The 24,785-nt window shown below is 41.5% G+C and overlaps 1 protein-coding gene across 4 annotated transcripts in view; it reads right to left on the bottom strand.

Annotated features, from left to right (window-relative positions):
• Nucleotides 1–24,785, bottom strand: part of LOC137383414 (meiosis regulator and mRNA stability factor 1) — a 69,758-nt gene that overhangs the window by 33,984 nt on the left and 10,989 nt on the right. For 2 of the 4 annotated variants that reach the window (XM_068056223.1, XM_068056225.1), the window contains exons 2-8: nt 21,500–21,716; nt 19,319–19,984; nt 16,463–16,634; nt 14,474–14,697; nt 13,935–14,052; nt 12,148–12,320; nt 8,250–8,684 (exon numbers count right to left, since the gene is read on the bottom strand). In XM_068056223.1, coding sequence (XP_067912324.1) covers nt 8,250–8,684; nt 12,148–12,320; nt 13,935–14,052; nt 14,474–14,697; nt 16,463–16,634; nt 19,319–19,984; nt 21,500–21,655 — 1,944 coding nt within the window. In that variant the 5' untranslated portion in view covers nt 21,656–21,716. Of the gene's footprint in view, nt 1–8,249; nt 8,685–12,147; nt 12,321–13,934; nt 14,053–14,473; nt 14,698–16,462; nt 16,635–19,318; nt 19,985–21,499; nt 21,722–24,785 lie in introns of all 4 variants that reach the window. The other 2 variants (XM_068056224.1, XM_068056226.1) reach the window with 2 other exon arrangements.

The following is a 24,785-nucleotide window of genomic DNA, read 5'->3' as shown; positions in this document are numbered from 1 at the left end:
TAAATCGAACAGGGAAACCAGCCTTTAATGAAGTTGTGAATAACTTGCAACTGGTTTTCAAAACTCCAAAGTAAGGCTGAGACACTAAACTTTGTTCCCTGAACCATAGATAAAAGTACAAGTAGTAGGGGTCTTTTGAAGGATTAATCCAATAATATATTAATAAAGCCCAGCTTGACAACAAAAACAAAATTTAGTTTTCTAAAGCAAGGTTCCAGTTACTAAAAGTTACAGAAGTGCACACAATCAGGTAATTTCTTTTTGAATTTCAAGGCTTATAGCATAATTTACTTAATGTTACTAGCCATCAAACTCACTTTTGCTGCCAACATCCTGTTTCTAAGACCCTAACAGACCAAGTTTTCCTTTATTCCCTATGCCAAGCCTAGATATTTGCCTTCGCTCTCTGCCAAGTAAACAGCTTCGGAAATAAGTATACTTAAAAGAAAACAAATACATTTGTGTCAGTTTTCATGAAACACAGCATATCTCCACTAAACTACACGTGAAAATTCAAGATCAACTGCATACACTTATAAACAAATATTGTGGGTGAACTACAATTAATTTCAGACATTGCTCCATATGATTTAGCTCAATACTTCAGTGTAGGACATACAGATTCCAAGATATGTATTTAATCAAAAAGACATAGATGGAGGTAATAAGGAATGAGTTATTAAAAGTCACCTTGCTAAAAGGATTCCATTTATGTGTTTACTTAAACCGAATAAGCTATAGTAAACTAGTAAAGACATTGGTAAAACTTAACACTTCCATCCAGAAACACTACCTATTTGCAACCCCTACTATGTATGGCATAATGGCAAGTCTACCACAGAGGACTAAAAGCTTCCAAATTAAATTGTTAAGCACACAGCTCAAACATTACATTGGACCCTAAACTTCCATACTATAGGCAAACATCCACCAAGTAAGTTGCTTAGCAGTAGCAACTATATGAAACATCAGTTCTCTAATCATCCTCCTTTTTTCTGCCTCTTGATGCAGTACACCTGTAAACACCTGAATCCATTACTAATTAATCAATTACTTATGAGTTACAGGCTACATTAATTGTCTTTATAGGAACTTGTCTTCTATGATTAAGGATTGATTGATCTGGACTTCCCATCTGCTGTTTTTGGCCTGTTAATTTGCATATGAAAATATATACAGCTATCAAGAAGATAAATCAATACAATTTATTGTCCATAATGCTAAACTGTACTCTCTCCAGAAACTAACTGCCTTGCTCAGTTCCAATTTTTTTTAAGAGTACATTTTCACTTTATTTAAGTGAGGCAATTAATTAGATTCCAAACTAGAGATAATTTTGAAAAAAACTTGTTACTAATTAGAGAAATAGTCTCAAATCACCAATGCAAAAGTAATGGAAAAAATCTATTTAGAAGTTATCTTTGAAAAACATGTTAAGTGCATCATTTCATACACCTTCACAACTTAAAAAACAAACTTATTTCAGAGTGACTCCCTTACTTCCACATTTTGTGGCTTCCACCTCAACAGGTGAACACCTATATAGAATTCCAGCAGAACTGGGCTCCTCCCAATCTTCTCAAGTCATTTTCTTAAAAATGGAACAAATACTCTACTGCACTAGACAGCAATCCAATGTAACTGAGAGCACAAATAGAAATAAATAAGTACGATCTGGTAGCCATTACAGAGACATGGCTACAGGATGACATAGATTGGGACCTGAATATTGAAGGGTACATGGCATTTAGGAAGGACAGGAAGCAAGGAAAAGGTGGAGGAGTAGCTCTGTTAATTAGCACAATAGAGAGGAATGACCTAAGTCCAGGAGACCAGGATGTGGATGCAGTTTGGGTAGAGATGAGAAATCATAAAGGCAAGAGGTCACTTGTGGTGTATAGGCCACCTAACATTAACCATACTGTAGGATGGCGTAGAAAGGAAGAAATAATGGCAGCTTGTCAGAAAGTTACAGCGATAATTATGGGGGATTTTAACCTACACTTAGACTGGAAAAGTCAGATGGGCAGAGGTAGCCTCGATGAGGAATACATAGAATGTTTTCAGGATAATTTCTAGGAACAATATGTTCTGGAGCTAACCAGAGAGCAGGCTATACTCGAACTGGTATTGTGCAATGAGATAGGATTAATTAATGACTTCAGTTAAGGCACCCCTAGGTAGCAGCAATCACAAGAGATTGAATTTTACATTCAGTTTGAGGAAGAAACAAGTGGGTCCAAGACTAGTATTTTAAACTTAAATACGGGTAATTATGAGACCATGAAAGCAGAGCTAGCTAAAGTGAACTGGCAATCAGGTTAAGGGATAGGTCAAAAGAGATGCGGTGGCAGACATTTAAGGAGATAGCGAAGAGAGGAATAGGGAGAGAGAGGAGTTGAACACGTGGCTGCAGGGATGGTGTAGGAGGGAGGGTTTTGGTTTCCTGGATAATTGGAGCATTTTCTGGGGTAGGTGGGACCTCTACAAACATGATGGTCTTCACCTGAACCAGAGGGGTACCAATATCCTGGGGGGGAGATTTGTTAGTGCTCTTCGGGGGGGGTTTAAACTAAATCAGCTGGGGAATGGGAACCTAAATTGTAGTTCCAGTGTACAGGCTGTTGAGAGTAGTGAGGTAGGGGATAAGGTTACAGGGACGCAAGAGGGCACTGGCAAGCAAGAACTTGGTTTAAAGTGTGTCTACTTCAACGCCAGGAGCATCCGGAATAAGGTGGGTGAGCTTGCAGCATGGGTTGGTACCTGGGATCCTGATGTTGTGGCCATTTCAGAGACATGGGTAGAGCAGGGGCAGGAATGGATGTTGCAGGTTCCGGGATTTAGATGTTTCAGTAAGAACAGAGAAGAGGGTAAAAGAGGGGGGGTGTGGCATTGTTAATCAAGGAAAGTATTACAGCGGCAGAAAGGACGTTTGAGGACTCGTCTACTGAGGTAGTATGGGCCGAGGTTAGAAACAGGAGAGGAGAGGTCACCCTGTTGGGAGTTTTCTATAGACCTCCGAATAGTTCCAGAGATGTAGAGGAAAGGATAGCGAAGATGATTCTCGACAGGAGCGAGAGTAACAGGGTAGTGGTTATGGGGGACTTTAACTTTCCAAATATTGACTGGAAATACTATAGTTCGAGTACTTTAGATGGGTCTGTTTTTGTCCAGTGTGTGCAGGAGGGTTTTCTGACACAGTATGTGGACAGGCCAACCAGGGGCGATGCCACATTGGATTTGGTACTGGGTAATGAACCCGGCCAGGTGTTCGATTTAGATGTAGGTGAGCACTTTGGCGATAGTGATCACAATTCGGTTAGGTTTACCTTAGCGATGGGCAGGGACAGGTATATACCGCAGGGCAAGAATTATAGCTGGGGGGAAAGGAAATTATGACGCGATTAGGCAAGATTTAGGATGTGTAGGATGGGGAAGGAAACTGCAGGGGATGGGCACAAACGAAATGTGGAGCTTATTCAAGGAGCAGCTAATGCGTGTCCTTGATAAGTATGTACCTGTCAGGCAGGGAGGAAGTTGTCGAGCGAGGGAGCCGTGGTTTACTCAAGAAGTTGAAGCGCTTGTCAAGAGGAAGAGGGCGGCTTATGTTGGGATGAGACGTGAAGGCTCAGTTAGGGCGCTTGAGAGTTACAAGCTAGCCAGGAAGGATCTAAAGGGAGGGCTAAGAAGAGCAAGGAGAGGACACGAGAAGTCATTGGCGGATAGGATCAAAGAAAACCCTAAGGCTTTCTATAGGTATATCAGGAATAAAAGAATGATAAGAGTTAGAACAGGGCCAATCAAGGATAGTAGTGGGAAGTTGTGTGCGGAATCAGAGGAGATAGGGGAAGCGTTAAATGAATATTTTTCGTCAGTATTTACAGTAGAGAAAGAAAATGTTGCCGAGGAGATTACTGAGATACAGCCTACTGAGATTGAGATTCACAAGGAGGAGGTGTTAGCAATTTTGGAAAGAGTGAAAATAGATAAGTCCCCTGGGCCAGATGGGATTTATCCTAGGATTCTCTGGGAAGCCAGGGAGGAGATTGCAGAGCCGTTGTTGTTGATCTTTATGTCGTCATTGTCGACAGGAGTAGTGCCGGAGGACTGGAGGATAGCAAATGTTGTCCCCTTGTTCAAGAAGGGGAGTAGAGACAGCCCTGGTAATTATAGACCTGTGAGCCTTACTTCGGTTGTGGGTAAAATGTTGGAAAGGGTTATAAGAGATAGGATTTATAATCATCTTGAAAAGAATAAGTTCATTTGCGATAGTCAGCACGGTTTTGTGAAAGGTAGGTCGTGCCTCACAAACCTTATTGAGTTTTTCGAGAAGGTGACCAAACAGGTGGATGAGGGTAAAGCCGTGGATGTGGTGTATATGGATTTCAGTAAGGCGTTTGATAAGGTTCCCCACGGTAGGCTATTGCAGAAAATACGGAAGTATGGGGTTGAAGGTGATTTAGAGCTTTGGATCAGAAATTGGCTAGCTGAAAGAAGACAGAGGGTGGTGGTTGATGGCAAATGTTCATCCTGGAGTTTAGTTACTAGTGGTGTACCGCAAGTTTCTGTTTTGGGGCCACTGCTGTTTGTCATTTTTATAAATGACCTGGATGAAGGTGTAGAAGGGTGGGTTAGTAAATTTGCGGATGACACGAAGGTCGGTGGAGTTGTGGATAGTGTCGAAGGGTGTTGTAGGGTACAGAGGGACATAGATAGGCTGCAGAGCTGGGCTGAGAGATGGCAAATGGAGTTTAATGCGGAGAAGTGTGAGGTGATTCACTTTGGAAGGAGTAACAGCAATGCAGAGTACTGGGCTAATGGGAAGATTCTTGGTAGTGTAGATGAGCAGAGAGATCTTGGTGTCCAGATACATAAATCCCTGAAAGTTGCTACCCAGGTTAATAGGGCTGTTAAGAAGGCATATGGTGTGTTAGCTTTTATTAGTAGGGGGATCGAGTTTCGGAGCCACGAGGTCATGATGCAGCTGTACAAAACTCTGGTGAGGCCGCACCTTGAGTATTGCGTGCAGTTCTGGTCTCCGCATTATAGGAAGGATGTGGAAGCTTTGGAAAGGGTGCAGAGGAGATTTACTAGGATGTTGCCTGGTATGGAAGGAAGGTCTTACGAGGAAAGGCTGAGGGACTTGGGGTTGTTTTCGTTAGAGAGAAGGAGGAGGAGAGGTGACTTAATAGAGACATACAAGATAATCAGAGGGTTAGATAGGGTTGATAGTGAGAGTCTTTTTCCTCGGATGATGATGGCAAACACGAGGGGACATAGCTTTAAGTTGAGGGGTGAAAGATATAGGACAGATGTCAGAGGTAGTTTCTTTACGCAGAGAGTAGTAGGGGCGTGGAACGCCCTGCCTGCAACAGTAGTAGACTCGCCAACTTTAAGGGCATTTAAGTGGTCATTGGATAGACATATGGATGAAAATGGAATAGTGTAGGTCAGATGATCGGCGCAACATCGAGGGCCGTAGGGCCTGTACTGCGCTGTAATGTTCTAATTCTAATATTTCAGAATACACAATAGATACATTTCAACGAGAGAGAAAAATTCCAAGGGTGGGACCCACCATTCATGGTTAACTAAAACAGTAAAAGATAGTATCAAACTTAATGAAAAAGCCTATAATTGCGCAACGATGGGAGGCAGGTTGGAAGATTGGACAGGATATAAAAAATAGCAAAGAATGACTAAAAGATTGACAAGGAAGGTAAAATGAGAGTAGAAATATAAAGAAAGATAGTAAGAGTTTCTATAGATACTTAAAAAAGAAAAAAGTTAACAGTGAGCATAGGTTCTATAGAAAGTGAGTCTGTGGAATTAAAAATGGATAATAAGGAGATGGCAGATGAATTGAACAGATATTTTGCATTGGTCTTCACACTTGTATCCTCAATAAACATCCCAGTATTAGCTGTAAGTCAGGAAATGAAAGGGAGGAACTCAAGAAAATTACACCACCAGGGAAGTGGTACTGAGCAAATTGTTGGAGCTGTGGGCTGACAAGTCCCCGGGTCCTGCTGAACTTCATCCTAGGGTGTTAAAAGAAGTGGTAGTGAGATAGTTGATGCATTAGTTTTAATTTTCCAAAATTCCATAGATTCGAGGAAGGTTCCGTTAGATTGGAAAACAGCGAATGTAACTCTTTTATTCAAAAAGGGAAGGAGACAGAAAGCACGAAACTACAGGCCAGTTAGCTTAACAGCTGCCTTAGAGAAAATGTTAGAAGCTATTATTAAAGACGTTATAGCAGGACATTTAGAAAAATTCAAGGTAATCAGGCAGAGTCAACATGGTTTTGTGAAAGGGAAATCATGTTTAACCAATTTATTGGAATTCTTTGAGGAAGTTACATGTGCTGCAGCTAAAAGGGATCTATTGTACTTAGATTTCCAGAAGGCATGCGATAAGGTGCCACATCAAAGGTTATTGCAGAAAATAAATGCTCATGGTGTAGGGGGTAACATATTGGCATGGATAGATTAGCAAAGACCTGGCAAATGGAGTATAATGTGGGAATGTGGGAAATTGTCCACTTTGGCAGGAAGAATAAAAAAGCATACTATCTAAATGGTGAGAGATTGCAGAGCTGAGATGCAGAGCGATCTGCGTGTCCTAGTGCATGAATTGCAAAAGGTACGAGTCGAAGAGACTTAGTAGTTGGCAGGAAAAAAGACAGAGGCGCAAGGGGAGAGCCAACTGTGCAACAGCCCCGACAAACAAATTTCTCTGCAGCACCTGTGGAAGAGCCTGTCACTCCAGAATTGGCCTTTATAGCCACTCCAGGCGCTGCTTCACAAACCACTGACCACCTCCAGGCGCGTATCCATTGTCTCTCGAGATAAGGAGGCCCAAAGAAGAAGTATGCAGGTACAGCATGTAATTAGGAAAGCTAATAGACTGTTATCGTTTATCGTGAGGGGATATTGAATACAAAAGTAGGAGGTTATGCTTCAGCTATACAGGGCATTGGTGAGACCACATTGTGGAGTACTGTGTACAGTACTGGTCTCCTTATTTAAGGAAGGATGTAAATGCTTTGGAGGCAGTACAGAGAAGGTTTACTAGACTAATACCTGGAATGGGCAGGCTGTCTTACGAGGAAAGATTGGACAGGCTAGGCCTGTATCCGCTAGAATTCAGAAGAGTAAGAGGTGACTTGATTGAAATATATAAGACCCTGAAGGGTCTTGACAGGGTGGATGTGGAAAGGACATTTCCCCTTGTGGGAGAATCTAGAACTAGGGGTCACTGTTTAAAAATAAGGGGTCGCCCATTTAAGACAGAGATGATGAGAATTTTTTTCTCTGAGGGTTGTGAGTCTTTGGAATTCTCTTCCTCAAAAGGCAGAGCCTTTGAATATTTTTAAGGCAGAGGTAGATCGATTCTTGATAAGCAAAGGGGTGGAAGGTTATTGGGCGTAGGTGGAAATGTGGAGTAATCAGTTCAGCCATGAACTTATTGAATGGCGGAGCAGGCTCAAAGGGCCGAGTGGCCGACTCCTGCTCCTAATTCGTATGTTCTTATGTAACACTGAGCTGGTGTTAAAGGAAGGCTGGTCCCCAAGGTTGAAAAGTAAAGATGCGAGGGTGGACATATAGTTCACCGTTAAGTTTAGGGATTAACAGTGTATTTATACACATTTGACAGGAAATAGATTAGATTACATATACTTGTACAAGATCTGTCTAAAGAACCAAACAGGATTTCTTCGTTCCACTTTTCTCTGTCCTGCCCCTTTCTTGACAACAATGACTAATTACTCTCTAAGATTGCTATCCAGTACTTTTCCCAAGTGGCCATTAATTAGAAGAGTGAGGATTGGGAGACAAATTGATTGTGTGGGAAAAACACAACCAAGCCCAATGCTCTCTTTCCCTTTTGGTTCACATCCATACACTTCCAATAGGTTTACTGGACAGCAATGAAGAGGGAGTGGGAATTGAACATGGGATGTTCCTAGTCTATATGTGTCAGCTACTCACCAGATAAAAATGTTGAGTCAAATTCCACAACATTTAACCTCAATTCCATTCCACTGACAATCACCACCAGCCCCGTATAAATCACACTCAATAGGAGGTATACATTGTGTTGGATGCTGATATAGTTTTATCTACCCTTATTAAACAAGGATTTTCTGTTCTTTCTCCATTTGTACAGACAGATTGGTCACAGTAATATCTTGTCATTCCTATGGTTCCACATGCCATTGGAGCTGCATTAAATGAACAATTTACCTGTAAACTTCTGACATTGCAGTCTTTAATCGCTGATCCTTGGGATGTCTGTGAGTTCTTTACGGTGGGATTTTTACCATTCTGTAACTGCTCATCAAAGCCTTTGTTCCGCTGAGAGAGTTTTGTAAGCTTGCTTGCCTTTTTAGGGGATTTTGCTTTTACAACCGTAAAGCAGTTATTTTTGCTCTCACAAAGATCTTTATTTTTTGGTGTAAATGATACTAGGATCTTACTGCCAAAGACATCTTCATTCTCCATACGCTTCTGTGCACGCTCAGCACTTTCCTGGCTTGTAAAACGAAGGATTGCGCTGCTGCCGGTTATGCTTAAAACTTTTCCACCACAATTATCAGACAAACGCCGCAGTCTGTTGCTTACTTGCTTGCTGTCTCTGTTGAGTGGTAAATTGTATGCATACAGAAGAGTATGGCATTGCTGGAGAGCAAGTAAGAAGGTAAGTCAACAGAAGCATGAGAAAACAAGAGTAAAAGAAAGATGTCCAATTTGCTTTTTGGGGGTTAAGAATGAAAGTGTACTGCAATCTGCAAACACACTTTTTAAAAAAGGCTGCCAAAAGTTATGGGGGCCCACATTTCAATTACTTCTAACTGAAACATTACAACTTCTAAATACCTGGGCTACCTTTCATTCCAGTATGAAAAACCTAATCATTGTTCAGATACAAGAACTGCAGGAGAAAGGCAGTCTTGCTTATGCGAAAAATAACAGACTGTACAAGTCGGTAAAGTACCCAAATCTACTGCTACTGCTAATAAGGGTACCCATTAGAAACTAACAAAATATTGTCTTCTGGGAATTATTTAATATGAAACATTTAGTCGTTTGGTAGTACAGAACTTGAGTATTGCTGAAAATAGAGACATGTTGGCGAAGCCTTTCCTCTTGCACTCATCAGGACAATCCACAAGAATACCAATATAACAGCGAAACATAGAAAATAGGAGTAGGCCATTCAGCCCTTCGAGCCTGCTCCGCCATTCATTATGATCATGGCTGATCATCCAACTCAGTAACCTGTTCCCGCTTTTTCCCCATATCCTTTGATCCCTTTTGCCCCAAGAGCAATATCTAACTCCTTCTTGAAAAGATACAATGTTTTGGCCTCAATTGCTTCCCGTGGTAGCGAATTCTACAGGCTCACCACTCTCTGGGTGAAGAAATTTCTCCTCATCTCAGTCCTGAAAGGTTTACACCATGTCCTTAGACTATGACCCTTGGTTCTGGACTCCCCCACCATCGGGAACATCCTTCCTGCATCTACCCTGTCAAGTCCTGTTAGACTTTTATAGGCTTCTATTAGATCCCCCCTCATTCTTCTGAACTCCAGCGAATATAATCCGAACCGACTCAATCTTTCCTCATAAGTCAGTCCCGCCATCCCAGGAATCAGTCTAGTAAACCTTCGCTGCACTCCCTCTATAGCAAGAACATCCTTCCTCAGATAAGGAGACCAAAACTGCACACAATATTTCAGGTGTGGCCTCACCAAGGCCCTGCATAATTGCAGCAAGACATCCCTGCTCCTGTACTCGAATCCTCTCACTATGAAGGCCAACATACCATTTGCCTTTTTTAACCACCTGTTGCACCTGCATGCTGACCTTCAGTAACTGGTGTACGAGAACACCCAGGTATTGTTGCATATTCCCCTCTCAGTTTATAGCCGTTCGGATAATAATCTGCCTTCCTGTTTTTGCTACCAAAGTGGTAAACCTCACATTTATCCACATTATACTGCATCTGCCATGCATTTGTCCACTCACTTAACTTGTCCAAATCACCCTGAAGCCTCTCTGCATCCTCCTCGTAACTCACCCTCCCAGCCAGTTTTGTGTCATCTGCAAATTTGGAGATATTACATTTAGTTCCCTATCTAAATCATTAAAATATATCGTGAATAGCTGGGATCCTAGCACCGATCCCTGTGGTACCCCACTAGTCACTGCCTGCCATTCGTACTCTTTGTTTCCTGTCTGCCAACCAATTTTCTATCCATCGCAATACATCCTGTCTGCCAACCAATTTTCTGTCCATCACAATACACTTCCCCCAATCCCATGCGCTTTAATTTACATGTTAATCTCTTATGTTGGGCTTTGTCGAAAGCCTTCTGAAAGTCCAAATAAACCACATCCACTGGCTCCCCCTCATCAACTCTACTAGTTACATCCTTATAGAATTCTAGTAGATTTGTCAAGCATGATTTCCCTTTCGTGAATCCATGCTGACTCTGCCCAATTCTACCACTGTTCTCCAAGTGCTCTGCTATAAAACCTTTTTATAATCGACTCTAGAATTTTCCCCACTACCGACGTCAGGCTGACTGGTCTATAATTCCCCGTTTTCTCCCTACCTCCCTTTTTAAATAGTGGGGTGACATTAGCTACCCTCCAACTGTAGGAACTGTTCCAGAGTCTATAGAATCTTGGAAGATGACCACCAATGCATCCAATATTTCTAGGGCCACTTCCTTAAGTACTCTGGGATGTAGATTATCAGGCCCTGGGGATTTATTGGCCTTCAATCCCAATTTCCGCAACACCATTTCTCTACTAACACTGATTTCCTTCAGTTCTTCTCTCTCACTAAACCCTGTGTTCCCCAACATTTCTCGTATGATATTTGTGTCCTCCTTTGTGAAGACAGAACCAAAGTTTGCATTTAGTTGGTCAGCCATTTCTTTGTTCCCCATAATAAATTCCCCTGTTTCTGATTGTAAGCGACCTACATTTGTCTTCACCAATCTTTTTCTCTTCACATACCTATAGAAACTTTTACAGTCAGTTTTTATGTTCCCCACAAGCTTACTTTCGTACTCTATTTTCCCCTTCTCAATCAATCCCTTGGTCCTCCTTTGCTGAATTCTAAACTGCTCCCAATCCTCAGGTCTGTTGTTTTTTCTGGCAAATTTGTATGCCTCTTCCTTGGAGCTAATGCTATCTCTAATTTCCTTTGTAAGCCATGGTTCGGCTACCTTTCCCATTTTACTTTTGTGCCAGACAGAAATAAAAAATTGTTGCAGTTCATCCACGCGCTCTTTGAATGTTTGCCATTGCCTTTCCACCGTCGTCCCTTTAAGGAACATTTCCCAATCCATCATAGCCAACTAGCGCCTCATACCTTCATAGTTTCCTTTATTAAGATTCAGGACCCTAGTCTCAGAATCAACTACGTCACTCTTCATCTTGATGAAGAATTCTATCATATTATGGTCGCTCATCCCCAATTGGTCTCGCACAACTAGATTGTCAATTATTCCTCTCTCATTACACAACACCCAGTCTGGGGTGGCCTGTTCTCTTGTTGGTTCCTCAACGTATTGGTCCAGAAAACCATCCCGTATACATTCTATGAATTCCTCCTCTATGGTATTATGACTAATTTGATTTGCCCAATCTATATGCAGATTAAAGTCACCCATAATTACACATGTTCCTTTATCGCATGCATCTCTAATTTCCTGTTTAATGCCATTTCCAACATCGCCACTACAGTAAGGGAAAACAACTTTATCCCGTATGAGAAGAGTGTGCTGATTGGTTGACAAGTGAATTCTGATTGGTAGAGGCGTTGCCATGGCAAATGCACCAGTATACAGTGATTGACGGTTAACTGCCAAGCTTTGTTTCAAATTTAAACCAGGCAGCTTGACTCTGATTCGTTAAGGCATTGCCCTGAGGAATGAACCAGCAAATGTTAACCATTTTGTAATAAAGCAGACTCCAGCTTGTGCTGGACAGCTGAAATGCTGCGTAGAGAAGAGATAGGGGAAAATTTCCTAATGAAACAGCGCTTCAAGTCTCAAATGATCCATTAATACTACAAATTTAGTCATTTGTTAATTTTAATTTAGATGATTATTTTAGAAGACACTTACTGGCATTTTATCTGGTAATCTCAGTGGTAAGTTAGAAACAAATTCCTCAAACTTGATATGCTTATGTGCATGTTGTAAAAGTGCTTCTGAAACTTGATTCTTATGCACCAAAATAATCTGAAAACCATGTCGATGCCGAAGGTCACTCAGTTCTAAAGCGAAGTTAACATCAGCTGCAAAATTACAAAGCCACAATTATTAGAAAGAATAAATTCTGACAGAAATCAAATCATCACCCTTTTATTTCAAACTATAAAAGCCTATAAGAGGTTTCCTCAATGTTCACTCATTGCTCAGTACTTTATTAAGAAAGTTTGTCATGGGTGATAAAAACTTCAACATCTAAACAATGAGCACTCTGCAAAAATTTGCCTTGATCTCCACCTTAAAGAAGAGATCAATTTTTATCACTCCATGCATTCTGGATCTCCAAAATCTAAAATTGCAGATGTTTAAGGGCTGGATTTCACCAAGCGCATGATGTCGGGCTCTTTGGCGAGCAGGTGGAAGAATGTTCTGGCAGAGGCCAGTCATGGAGGCCGATGCCTGGAGGGCCCGGCCTGATCCTCCTGGTGGTGGTGAGGCTCTGTGGTAGCCCCCCGCTGCTGGGCAACAGGAACTGAATTACAATATATAAATGAACGGGATGAAAAGCTTACCTTGCATTTTCCAGGCCCACCGCGATCCTCAGTGCGGTGGCCAGTACTTCCGCGCCTTCAATTCTCCGTCTGGGAAAAGCCGGCGTGACACTGGTGGGGATGGGGGAGGAATTAAGATTTTCAGTGCCGAGAGGAGGGACAGGGTCAAATAAAAGGTAATGGGCGTAGGGGATAGTGGGAAGGGGTGAGCTTTAGACTTTGTGCAGTCTGCCGGGGCAGGGGTAGGGAGGTCAGATTTAAAAGCTGTGTTTTGGTGGGGGGTGGGGGAAGGGCAAATAGTTAATGTAATTATTATTGGGGGGTAGGAAAAGGATGTTAGAAATTTATTTGATAAATTTTGGGGGAGTGGGGGGGGGGAGGGGGGTATGTTTAAAAATTTAAATATGCTGGTAGCTGACGCCATTGCTGGCGATGGACAGCCCGCCTCCTCCACAGGATTTTGGGGGCGGGGGGGGGGGGGGAAAAAGAGTTGCCTCGGCTATTTGAATGAGCCATTGCGCGTGAAATCGCGGCGACACTTTGGCGTGCAGCCCGCACATGCAGACCACCATAATCGGCAACACACTCTTAAAATCCACCCCTAACATGGGGAGGCAGTGGCGTACTGGTATTGTCACAGGACTAGCAACTCAGAGCCCCAGGTATTGCTCTGGGGACATGGGTTCGAATCCCACCATAGCAGAAGGTGGGATTTGAATTCAATTAATAAAAAAAAAATCTGGAATTTAAAGCTAGTCTAATGATTGCCATGAAACCATTGTCGATTGTTGTAAAAACCCATCTGATTCACTAATGTCCTTTAGGGAAGGAAATCTGCTGTCCTTACCTGGTCTGGCCTACATGTGACTCCAGATCCACAGCAATGTGGTTGACTCTTACATGCCCTCGAAATGGCCTAGCAAGCCACTCAGTTCAAGGTCAATTAGGGATGGGCAATAAATGCTGGCCTGGCCTGCGACACCCACATCCCATGAAAGAATAAAAAAAAACAGTGCCCATTCCAATCCCAAATAATTTAGATTTTTCATTGTGGCAACAACACCACTGAGCTGCTTTCTAAATCCTATTCCTTTCTTACGATTAATGTTTCAAATGAAAATAAAGAGTTTTGTTGCAATGATTACTTACAGGACACCAAAATAACAGTGGACGGAGCTGTGTGAGTGTCAGCAAATCGCCTCAAACTCTGTCGAAGTTTGTCATCTGCAGCATTCTTTGCTGTTGCATTGATATGTGCAACCGTCACCTGCAGCACAGAAGTGTCAATAAAAACTAATTTTCAATCACAACCTCAGAAGTAAAAAGCACAAGTACTGTCTCACACACATAACCCAGGGGGATAAATCAAGAATGGGGGGGGTAGTAATGTTAACATAACCCGCCCGACAGGAAACTGACATGATCAGATTGTGTACCCGTCTTACACCACACTTAATTTTGAAGTCAATGGAATGTAAAATCGGGGAGGTATTTATTTGAATGCAAACGACATCACCATACATTTACTAACCTTTCAAAAGTTTAAAATACAAGAAACATTCATCTTACACTTTAGAAGCTTTTCACGGCAAAGTGCCTGTACCTTTTTTTTTAAATTAACCGTGGTATATCCCTTAGATTCAGTAAGTACAGTTGACTGGTATTAGCAGGTTCTACAGTTGCCTTACCTGGCAGTTGTTAAGTTCCTGGATAACTTCCTTGTTCTCTTTGCTAATATCACACACACACATGAATTCGGCCTCTCTGTGGCCTTGAAAAAATCGTTGACGGATTCGCTGTACTACTGTCATGGCTGATCGTCCTGTTGGGACGGAGCAATTTTCTATATCCCAAAACACCCCGATAGGAGGTAGATTCTCTTGCTGTCCTAGTATACCAACATCAGGTGATCCTGTACAAATTCATCCCAGAATTAGAAACACATTTTCAAGTTTACTTTTATCCTTTTAACTCTTACTGCTAACAATTAAAGCTGCAATCTCCTCCTATCATTTTATTTTTAATTCAAAACTGCCAACTAAACTAATGCAAAAAATAGAACTCTTCATTAAAACATTAATCAGGGTATCAGAAAGCATTCTGATATAAACAAGTGCAAAAATAATGAAAACATTATTAGTACTGTACACAAAGAAATGGAAGCCAATGTAAATTAAATTCTGTAAGGGCATACAAAGGAAGCAATATAGCTTCTTTGCTAGAAGATATATTAAAGTCAGTTTTATTTACACACCGAATGTTTCTAACTGGATTTCAGGCATCCATTTGAAAGAAATACTGTATATTTTCCATTTAAAATGAATAAAAGGAATCTGACAGTTTGGGGATTGTCAGTTTCCATTCTTTCAGCACCACAATCAGACTCCTGGAATTAAATCAACTTACACCCCCTTGAATGTGATAGCAATTGGTGTTGACCCTAAATTGTGTGAACAACGAACAAAATGTAAACAGGGCTCAGTGACCTGTGGGCATTAAATCCACTGATGGATAGTTCAATAATTTATTGAAAGAAGTGATTTATTTCTTGGAGAAACACATCTTTTAAAAAATCCATAAATATGACAATGAATTACTGATCAATAAACTGACCTTCAAAATGCTGTCTAATATAACAGGATATATATTTAAATTTAGAAAGCTTAGATAGGTAGAACTAAATGGTTTGTTTTGAGGACGATAGAACATATTTGAAATTCAATATAGAATGATCAGGTAGTTAACAGGAAATGCCTAATCTTCCATCAGTTTTGACTGTCCCTCCATCTTACTTATTGTGACTAGGCACGATTATATTCTCAGTTGGGCTTAGAAGGAACACTATGCAGTAACACAGCACTTCAACTCTAAAAACGAAAATTGCCAGGTCAACACAACCTCTAAAAGCACACCTCTTGCTAGCCACTCATGGATATTATTAAAGTTGGCCTCACCATTGTCTTCTACACCCTGCTCCCATGATGGCTCAACTGACATCTGCACTTACCACTGTAGAACTTAAGGTTCCACGTTTCATTCTAGTCTGAGTGAGCTGCGCCCAGGCAGGGAGACAATAGGGATGCTATAATTGCCCTGTGCAATCCTGCACTGGGGCATGATTAGGGGAGCGGAAGCGGGGAGGCCAGTCATGGTTCCTGCTCCTTATCACTATTCCATAACTCCTCTGAAAAACTGTGCATTATACGGACATCAGTTGAGGAGAAGATTGGGGTTGGTTGTGATGTTTGTGTTGCTTGCTTACTTGTGAAGAATCATCACTCAGTAACTGCATGATCCTCCTTGTTCTTGAAAAGTTTGATTTCATTGATGTAACTGATAAAGAGCTCCCCAAAAATACATGTGCATATATATTATATACATACATAAAATAAATAATCACTTCCAGTTGTAGTCAGTTTGTAATTTAATAATTCTGGAGACTGATCATAAGCAATGTAGCAGAATTGCCTAAAAATTGGAAGTACTTCATCTGACAGTTCCTTCCCAAGAAATACAAATTTTGTTTGGGGGTGGGCAGTAGGGGGAAGGCTCAAAATGTAGATTTAAATAATGATTGACAATAAATTCTCATTACTTTTTGTTGAAAGCAAAAGTAAACTTTAGTGGGAAAGAAAATATTAAAGCACAAACTAGGATAATACTGCAATCACACGTACCATACTTTTGTGGCTGGGGGCCCATGCTTCCTGCTGTTAATAATGGTGTCTCTGCAGTTTGACGTTCAATTTGAACACCATTGCACAAAGATATGGGTACTGGAACAGACTGAGCAGGAGGGGCAATATTTGGCCAAATCTTTGTAACATCTGTAACAGGACGTCTGGGTGGCTGCAAAAAAGATTTAAAAAAAGACAAAGTAGGATAACTCTTCAGATTACATGCAAAACAACCTGCTTTAATTTTAAGAAATTCAGACAAAAGTATTATTTCTGCAACTAAATTAACATGCAATAGATATTCTTTGTGGCACAGACAAACCAGATTACACTATACAATGCAGATTTCCTGCTTTTACAATACCTATAAAGACAATCTTAGTGGAAGAAGGTAGAAGGTGATGGTCGAGGGTTGTTTTTGTGAACGGAAGCCCGTGACCAGCGGCGTACCACAGGGATTGGTGTTGGGACCCTTACTGTTTGTAGTGTACATTAATGATTTAGACATGAATATAGGAGGTATGATCAGTAAGTTCGCAGACGACACAAAAACTGGTGGTGTCATAAATAGTGAGGAGGAAAGCCTTAGATTACAGGACAATATAGTTGGGCTGGTCAGATGGGCGGAGCAGTGGCAGATGGAATTTAATCCTGAGAAGTGTGAGGTGATGCACTTTGGGAGGACTAACAAGGCAAGGGAATATACAATGGATGGTAGGACCCTAGGAAGTACAAAGGGTCAGAGGGACCTTGGAGTGCTTGTCCATAGATCACGGAAGGCAACAGCACAGGTAGATAAGGTGGTTAGGGAGGCATACGGGGTACTTGCCTTTATTAGCCAAAGCATAGACTATAAGAGCAGGGAGATTATGTTAGAGCTGTATAAAATGCTGGTTGGGCCACAGCTGGAGTACGGTGTACAGTTCTGGTCACCACACTGTAGGAAGGATGTGATTGCACTGTAGAAGGTGCAGAGGAGATTCACCAGGATGTTGCCTGGGCTGGAGCATTCCAGTTATGAAGACAGACTGGATTGGCTGGAGTTGTTTTCCTTGGAGCGGAGAGGGCTGAGGGGAGACCTGATTGAGGTATACAAAATTATAAGGGGCAATGATAGGTTAGATAGGAAGAAACTTTTTCCCTTAGCAGGGGGATTTTAGACAAGGCTGCCAATTAAGTGGCCGCCTCCCAGAGGCCCATCTAATTAATGACAGTGGGTGGGGTCCTGAGTCTAGAGAGCCAATAGGAGGATGTCCAGCACTGGAAGATCAGGAGAGGTGGGCACTGCTGCTCTAGGTGAGGGTACGAGAAAGTGCCTCAAGATGGGAGCACCTTCCTGAAGACTTTTGAATGTTTGAAATTAGCCACAGCTGCCAGGCCATCATTGTGGAGGGGGAACTCCTCCGCAGGATGGCCCGCAGCCACACTGTGGCTCTCTGGCAACTGCAGCTGTTGAAGGGGAGGAGAATTACATGATGCGCAGACCTCCTGGCTTGCCACTGGGAGGCCGCCTCCATTTCACTTGACGGGTAACCGGTAAGCCGGCTGGAAAATCCAGACTACTTTGGGACAGTGGCCCACGAGGAGCTTGATTGGCTTCCTGCTGCGAACGGTCAGAGAACCAGTCCCACCGTCACCCCACCTCCTGTCGAATCCTGTGGAGGCAGGAACCTGCTGTGGAGCCGGCCCGACGGGATCTCCCTTTCGCTTTCAGGCATCCCACCCTGCCTCCACAGACCCTTGAAAATTCGACCTCAGGTATCTTCACATGAATAATGAAAGAGAGGACATCACTCCTGCACATTTCTTCACATCCAGTTGGAGTGACATTGAACAACGTTCAAAGGTAGTTTGCCTGCATAGGCCAAAGGGAAGAAAAAATATCTTTCAGAAGGTTACACTCCAGGGTGGTGCTGTGCGTAAATATTTGGTGTCATATGAAGCCACACAGAAGAGCTGTCTTAACTGATTACAATCCACCAGCTGTACAGTCCGTAAAAGTAGCCCTACAAAAAAAAAATCAACCTGTGTTCCCACTTGTGATCTCTGCTGCCTCCTGTGAAGTGCACACATATGGACATCATGATGAGGACAGCATCAAGCTTAAACACAATACTTCCCCGTGGTTGAAAACTTGCTGGTAATACTCAACTGGGTTAGTTACTGGAGGTCTGTCAGTAGAATTGTATGCTGGAGTCCACTTTCGAATAGAGGGGAATAACTTGGGGGAGTGAGGAGCGGAATAAGATTTCATGAGGGTCACTTAATAGAGGGTCACACATTGGAGAAGGAAACAAATTACTAGTCACAGGCAAGTGTTCCGTGTATATTAATTAAATTTATTTACAGATAGGTAAGGCTTGTATTTAGATCAACGCTGAACATTCACGCAGTGAAATGACTCTTTTTGGAACGCCAGATGGTGTTAATGTTTTCTCAGTGATAATTAAGGCTGGAGCTTGGTGATGAGGTTGTGCAGAACAAAAACAAGGGAAAATTGGGATTTGATTGGTCGTGGAGTTTTTTGCACCACAGTATTGTTGGTGTGACTATACTATGAACATGCTCTGTGCCATTACATTTTCACATTTGCAACATCTTATTTGACACAGTTGAGCACTACAAATGCATCATAAAACATTCCCTGGTTACTTGTAGACTGCATAAATAATTCTAGAAGCCACATAGATGCTATAAAGATTAATATATCTCATAAGTTGAACAATCTGCTCATGTGCAAACGTGTCAGCATTTTAAAGGTGAATTCAACTTGAAAGCTAAAGAACTGAAATTATTTCTAAAAATCCACTTTTTAAAAAAATCTTTAAATCAAATAAAATGTAAAATTATACTAACCTTGTTCAAACAATCATCACAATAATGTGAACCCTTCAGAAACATAGGTGCCATTTGAAAATGTAAAGAGTTAGTGCAAACATGTTTAGGTAGCTCAGCTTGATTCACACGATCTTCCAAGTGCCCACTAACCCCACCTGTGAGCTCCATGCAGGAAAAATAACTGGATGCATTATAGCTCTGATGCATAGGAACTTGATGCTGCTTGTGGATACTGCCGTGGAAAGGCTGCAGCTGTTTGAAGAGACTTCCACAACAGGTCAGATGCTGGGCAAGAGGTGGCTGAAGCTGATAACCAGAGACAGCATTCTCTACATAGGGACCAGCCAAACTGTCATTAGTTATAGCCACCTTACAAGACTCTGGTGAGTGGAAAGTAGGCCTCGAGCCTATCTGACATGTGACTGTTCCAGCATTTGTGTGTTCTAAAGCTCCACTATTTACAGAGTGAATGCAACCACCACCATTGGGATTTTGGAAGGAGCAAGAAGCCTCATTACCACAATGAGGACAGCAGCTTACTTTAGTGCCAGTTGACTGCTGCTGTTGAAAGGCCTGAATGTCAGAAGGTGGGGCACTTGCAAAGAAATTAGAAATATCATGATGGGAGGGAGGTGGAAAATCCTTCAACTCTAACATAGGTTTGTTGCTCTCCATGTAATTTTTCTAGAAGAAGAAAAAAGACAAAATACTTAGGATTAGTATCTAAACTTCTGGCACTGCTATGGAATGCAATTATTCCTTCATCACAAAATATAACCAAAATTTATGAAATCTTTCACACACTAGTTTTAGAAGCTGCATTTGAAAAGTAATGTAATCATTTCCTTTCACATGAGCAAAGGTAGAAACATAGAAAATAGGAGTAGGCCATTCAGCCCTTCGAGCCTGCTCCACCATTTATTATGATCATGGCTGATCATCCAACTCAGTAACCTGTTCCCGCTTTCTCCCCACAGGTAGTTACAAAGGAATTCAAACACTCTCATAGAACAAGTATTCAGGCTTAAATATTATGGAAATTATTGCAAAAATCGACTACATTGTCCAAATTTATCTATCCATAAACAGTGAAGAATATTAAACAATTCACCATTTAAAGTAACATTTACAATGCAGTATATGCAAGAATGTAATGAAACAAAGATAATATGTGAGGGTTTTTTCCCTTAGTTTCCTTTCAAGTTGGGGCACAAAGTGTGTTTGATGCCTTCCAACAACATTTGTGCACCAATAAATGGGCCTCATGGCAGTTGGAGGGACGGGCACGGGGTGGAAACGATAATTAAAGATCAATATTAATTTTTTTTTTAAAAGTCTCCGCTTCCTCCTCCCCACTTCTAGTCACAGTAATTATTAGAGCGCTGAGGCCCCATCTAACAGGAATTCCGAATTATTTTCCTACATTGTAGAGCCCTGAATATGTAAAATAATTACTTTCATCACAACGATTACATACAAATCATCTCGTGTACATGCATCAGTTTCCATGCTTGGACAGTGATGCGCATTCATTCAATAGTGTGTAGAAATATGTTCTGACTAAAAGTATCACTTTCAAATTTTAGCTATTGTTCTAAAAGGTAATGCTATGTGCTAATTAACATTGCCAACTTCTAAGGTATTGTACAGACTGAGACAACAACAAAAATATAATTAAATGGAAGTCTCTAATTTCCTTGAAATTTGTTTATCATGGTGAGGGATTCAATTATATTAAGCTGGTTACAAGTGACAAGTTTGCTAAAAGGAACTGTAACAGGGTGACAAGCACCACCCATAAATGGACAATGTCTCTGCTTCCATGGAAGAGAATGCTTACAATAGCAAAACTTGCTTTGCACCTCTGCCAATGTTTTTTTTAAAAAGGTTACTCAACAACTGAATGAACGATGTTAATGTCATCTGTGTGAATTTAATCATAGTTATTAGATTTTCAAGAAAAATTCAATGAAACAAAATGAAAATTATACTCAATGTTGCAGGGTACCTCATCCATTATATGAAATACAATCAACCATTTGCTATTTTCTTACTTGGGTGTTCAACTTCGAAACATGAAAACTGCCATGTAGACAGCAGAAAAATCTTATTTACACCACTATACCTCATAAGCAAATGTGGTTGTTGTTACAATGTATGGTACAGTAGTAAATATAAAAGGTTGCAATGAGACTTTACCGTTTTGCTACTAGACGGCAATATCTGTTCAACTGTTGAAAAGCAATTGGAGATTTTCCAGAGCCACGGTTTTGAAACACTGCCATCATCATCCGGTTGATTCAGCCATCCAACAGGCCTACTGCATAAGGACTTCTCCTTTCTGTTGCCATCCATTATACAGCCTAACACACTCCCTCAGCATCCTTTCATCTGTCCTTCCTTTCATTCTTCCTTTCTGTACTTAAAAAAAGTAAGCAAATTTTGTTCAGAAAGAAATAGTGAAGCAGCTGCATCGGGTTTTTGCTTTAATTTAGCTTTCCCCAGTCTGCACCTGTTTCATTTACATAAGAAAAGTTTAGGAATTGAACAGCAAAGCCAACACTATTTGGTTAACTTCTCTACATGATTGATAATACCATAAAGCAAATTCGTAGCTGAACATTACATATACGCTCACACAGGAGCAACGGTACAAATCAAGAGTTGCTTCCTTCCAGTCAGTAATATTGGGACTGGAGATAGTTCTGTCAACAATAAGATATATCTTTTGATGTAGATGTGATGTAACAAATAAAGTTGGGTGAGACAACTAAATTTACAGGTGTGTGCCTGTAAGGTTGTTGGACTATTTTTGAAACAGGGTTTAATTATTATCAAGTTTGAGACTCTGCAATCCATACTATATGACCTTTTTGTGAGCTTTATTTGATAGACACTAGCAGGTCATACATTTCTGTAGTCTGAGGGACACCAGTAGTTTTCCAACCTCAATTAATTATATCTTGCATGTTCCCAGGGGTGTAATCACTGGAGCTGTTCATAACAATACTACTTAAGCACTAAAATCATAAGTGTACATTAGTACTGGCACATTTGCTCCTACCTGGATCATGTCAAGGCAAAACTAAAACTAACAAATATACCTCTGTCCAAAGTACACTCATTAAAAAAAAGTCTGCTCATTGTCTCAGTTATCCAGTCACTGGCATCACATTCTGCAACTAGTGTTTGGACTGCAGATTCTTCAGTTCTGTTTTCCCTTAAGGTTTTATTTGGAACTGATCCAGTGACCTGTTGATCCTTACATAGATACTGGTAAGCAAAGGATTCAATGAACCAGTAAAGTTTAAAGCTGCTTCACCAAAGATATAATCCAGAGACGAACCAGCACATCACGAAGAAGGATTGAATATTTTGATACACATCAGCTAAACTTCTGCCCGAGCAAAAAGGTCATATGCACTTTTACTCACATTAATTAAGTTAAAAGACTTAAGACAGTGAATGATTAGGACCCACTACATTCTGATATAAATTACAAAATGGTTACCTATACTGTAATTCCTGAACTTGAATGTTACTGCTATAGGGAAAACTGTGAAGGCCGTAATACTTTTAATATGAAACTGGACCATGCTACGCTAAATTGAAGCCAACTGATGTGCTGTTGTAATTCTGAAACCAAACTATTGTTAGTTTTGTGATAATTATATGGCCAATTGTATTACCTTTTCCTAAATAGAAATTACAAAAGAAAGCAGTTATTAAAATGTCAAATTGTATCCTTTCAGTCCTTGACATCTTTAAGGTGACCTGAAAATGAACAAAGATCAGTACAGCACAGGAACAGGCCATTCGGCCCTCCAAGCCTGCGCCGATCCTGATGCCTGTCTAAACTAAAACCTTCTGCACTTCTGGAGACCCTATCCCTCTATTCCCACCCTATTCATGTATTTGTCAAGATGCCTCTTAAACGTCGCTATCGTACCTGCTTCCACCACCTCCCCCGGCAGCAAGTTCCAGGCACTCACCATCCTCTGTGTAAAGAACTTGCCTCGCACATCCCCTCTAAACTTTGCTCCTTGCACCTTAAACCTATGTCCCCTAGTAACTGACTCTTCCACCCAGGGAAAAAGCTTCTGACAATCCACTCTGTCCATGCCACTCATAACTTTGTAAACCTCTATCATGTCGCCCCTCCACCTCCGTCGTTCCAGTGAAAACAATCCGAGTTTATCCAACCTCTCCTCATAGCTAATGCCCTCCAGACCAGGCAACATCCTGGTAAACCTCTTCTGTACCCTCTCCAAAGCCTCCAAGTCCTTCCGGTAGTGTGGCGACCAGAATTGCACGCAATATTCTAAGTGTGGCCTAACTAAGGTTCTGTACAGCTGCAGCATGACTTGCCAATTTTTATACTCTATGCCCCGACCGATGAAGGAAAGCATGCCTTATGCCTTCCTGACTACCTTATCCACCTGCGTTGCCACTTTCAGTGACGTGTGGACGTTTACGCCCAGATCTCTCTGCCTGTCAATACTCCTAAGGGTTCTGCCATTTACTGTATACTTCCCACCTGTATTAGATCTTCCAAAATGCATTACCTCACATTTGTTCGGATTAAACGCCATCTGCCATTTCTCCGCCCAAGTCTCCAACCGATCTATATCCTGCTGTATCCTCTGACAATCCTCATCACTATCCGCAACTCCACCAACCTTTGTGTCGTCCGCAAACTTACTAATCAGACCAGCTACATTTTCCTCCAAATCATTTATATATAAGACAAACAGCAAAGGTCCCAGCACTGATCCCTGCGGAACACCATTAGTCACATCCCTCCATTCAGAAAAGCACCCTTCCACTGCTACCCTCTGTCTTCTATGACCGAGCCAGTTCTGTATCCATCTTGCCAGCTCACCTCTGATCCCGTGTGACTTCACCTTTTGTACCAGTCTGCCATGAGAGACCTTGTCAAAGGCTTTACTGAAGTCCATATAGACAACATCCACTGCCCTTCCTTCATCAACCATCTTCATCACCTCCTCAAAAAACTCGATCAAGTTAGTGAGACACGATCTCCCCTTCACAAAACCATGCTGCCTCTCGGTAATAAGTTCATTTGTTTCCAAATGGGAGTAAATCCTGTCCCGAAGAATCCTCTCTAATAATTTCCCTACCACTGACGTAAGGCCTATAATTTCCTGGATTATCCTTGCTTAAACAAAGGAACAACATTGGCTATTCTCCAGTCCTCTGGGACCTCACCTGTAGCCAATGAGGATACAAAGATTTCTGTCAAGGCCCCAGCAATTTCTTCCCTTGCCTCCCTCAGTATTCTGGGGTAGATCCCATCAGGCACTGGGGATTTATCTACCTTAATGCTTTGCAAGACGCCCAACACCTCCTCCTTTTTGATAACATGACCCAGACTATCTACACTCCCTTCCCTAGACTCATCATCTACCAAGTCCTTCCCTTTGGTGAATACTGATGCAAAGTACTCATTTAGTACCTTGCCCAT

The sequence above is a fragment of the Heterodontus francisci genome, chromosome 24 (genome assembly GCF_036365525.1).
Source record: "Heterodontus francisci isolate sHetFra1 chromosome 24, sHetFra1.hap1, whole genome shotgun sequence".
Lineage (NCBI taxonomy): Eukaryota > Metazoa > Chordata > Chondrichthyes > Heterodontiformes > Heterodontidae > Heterodontus > Heterodontus francisci.
Note: the sequence above shows the minus strand (reverse complement) of the source record. Positions and strands in the feature narration are given on the sequence as shown.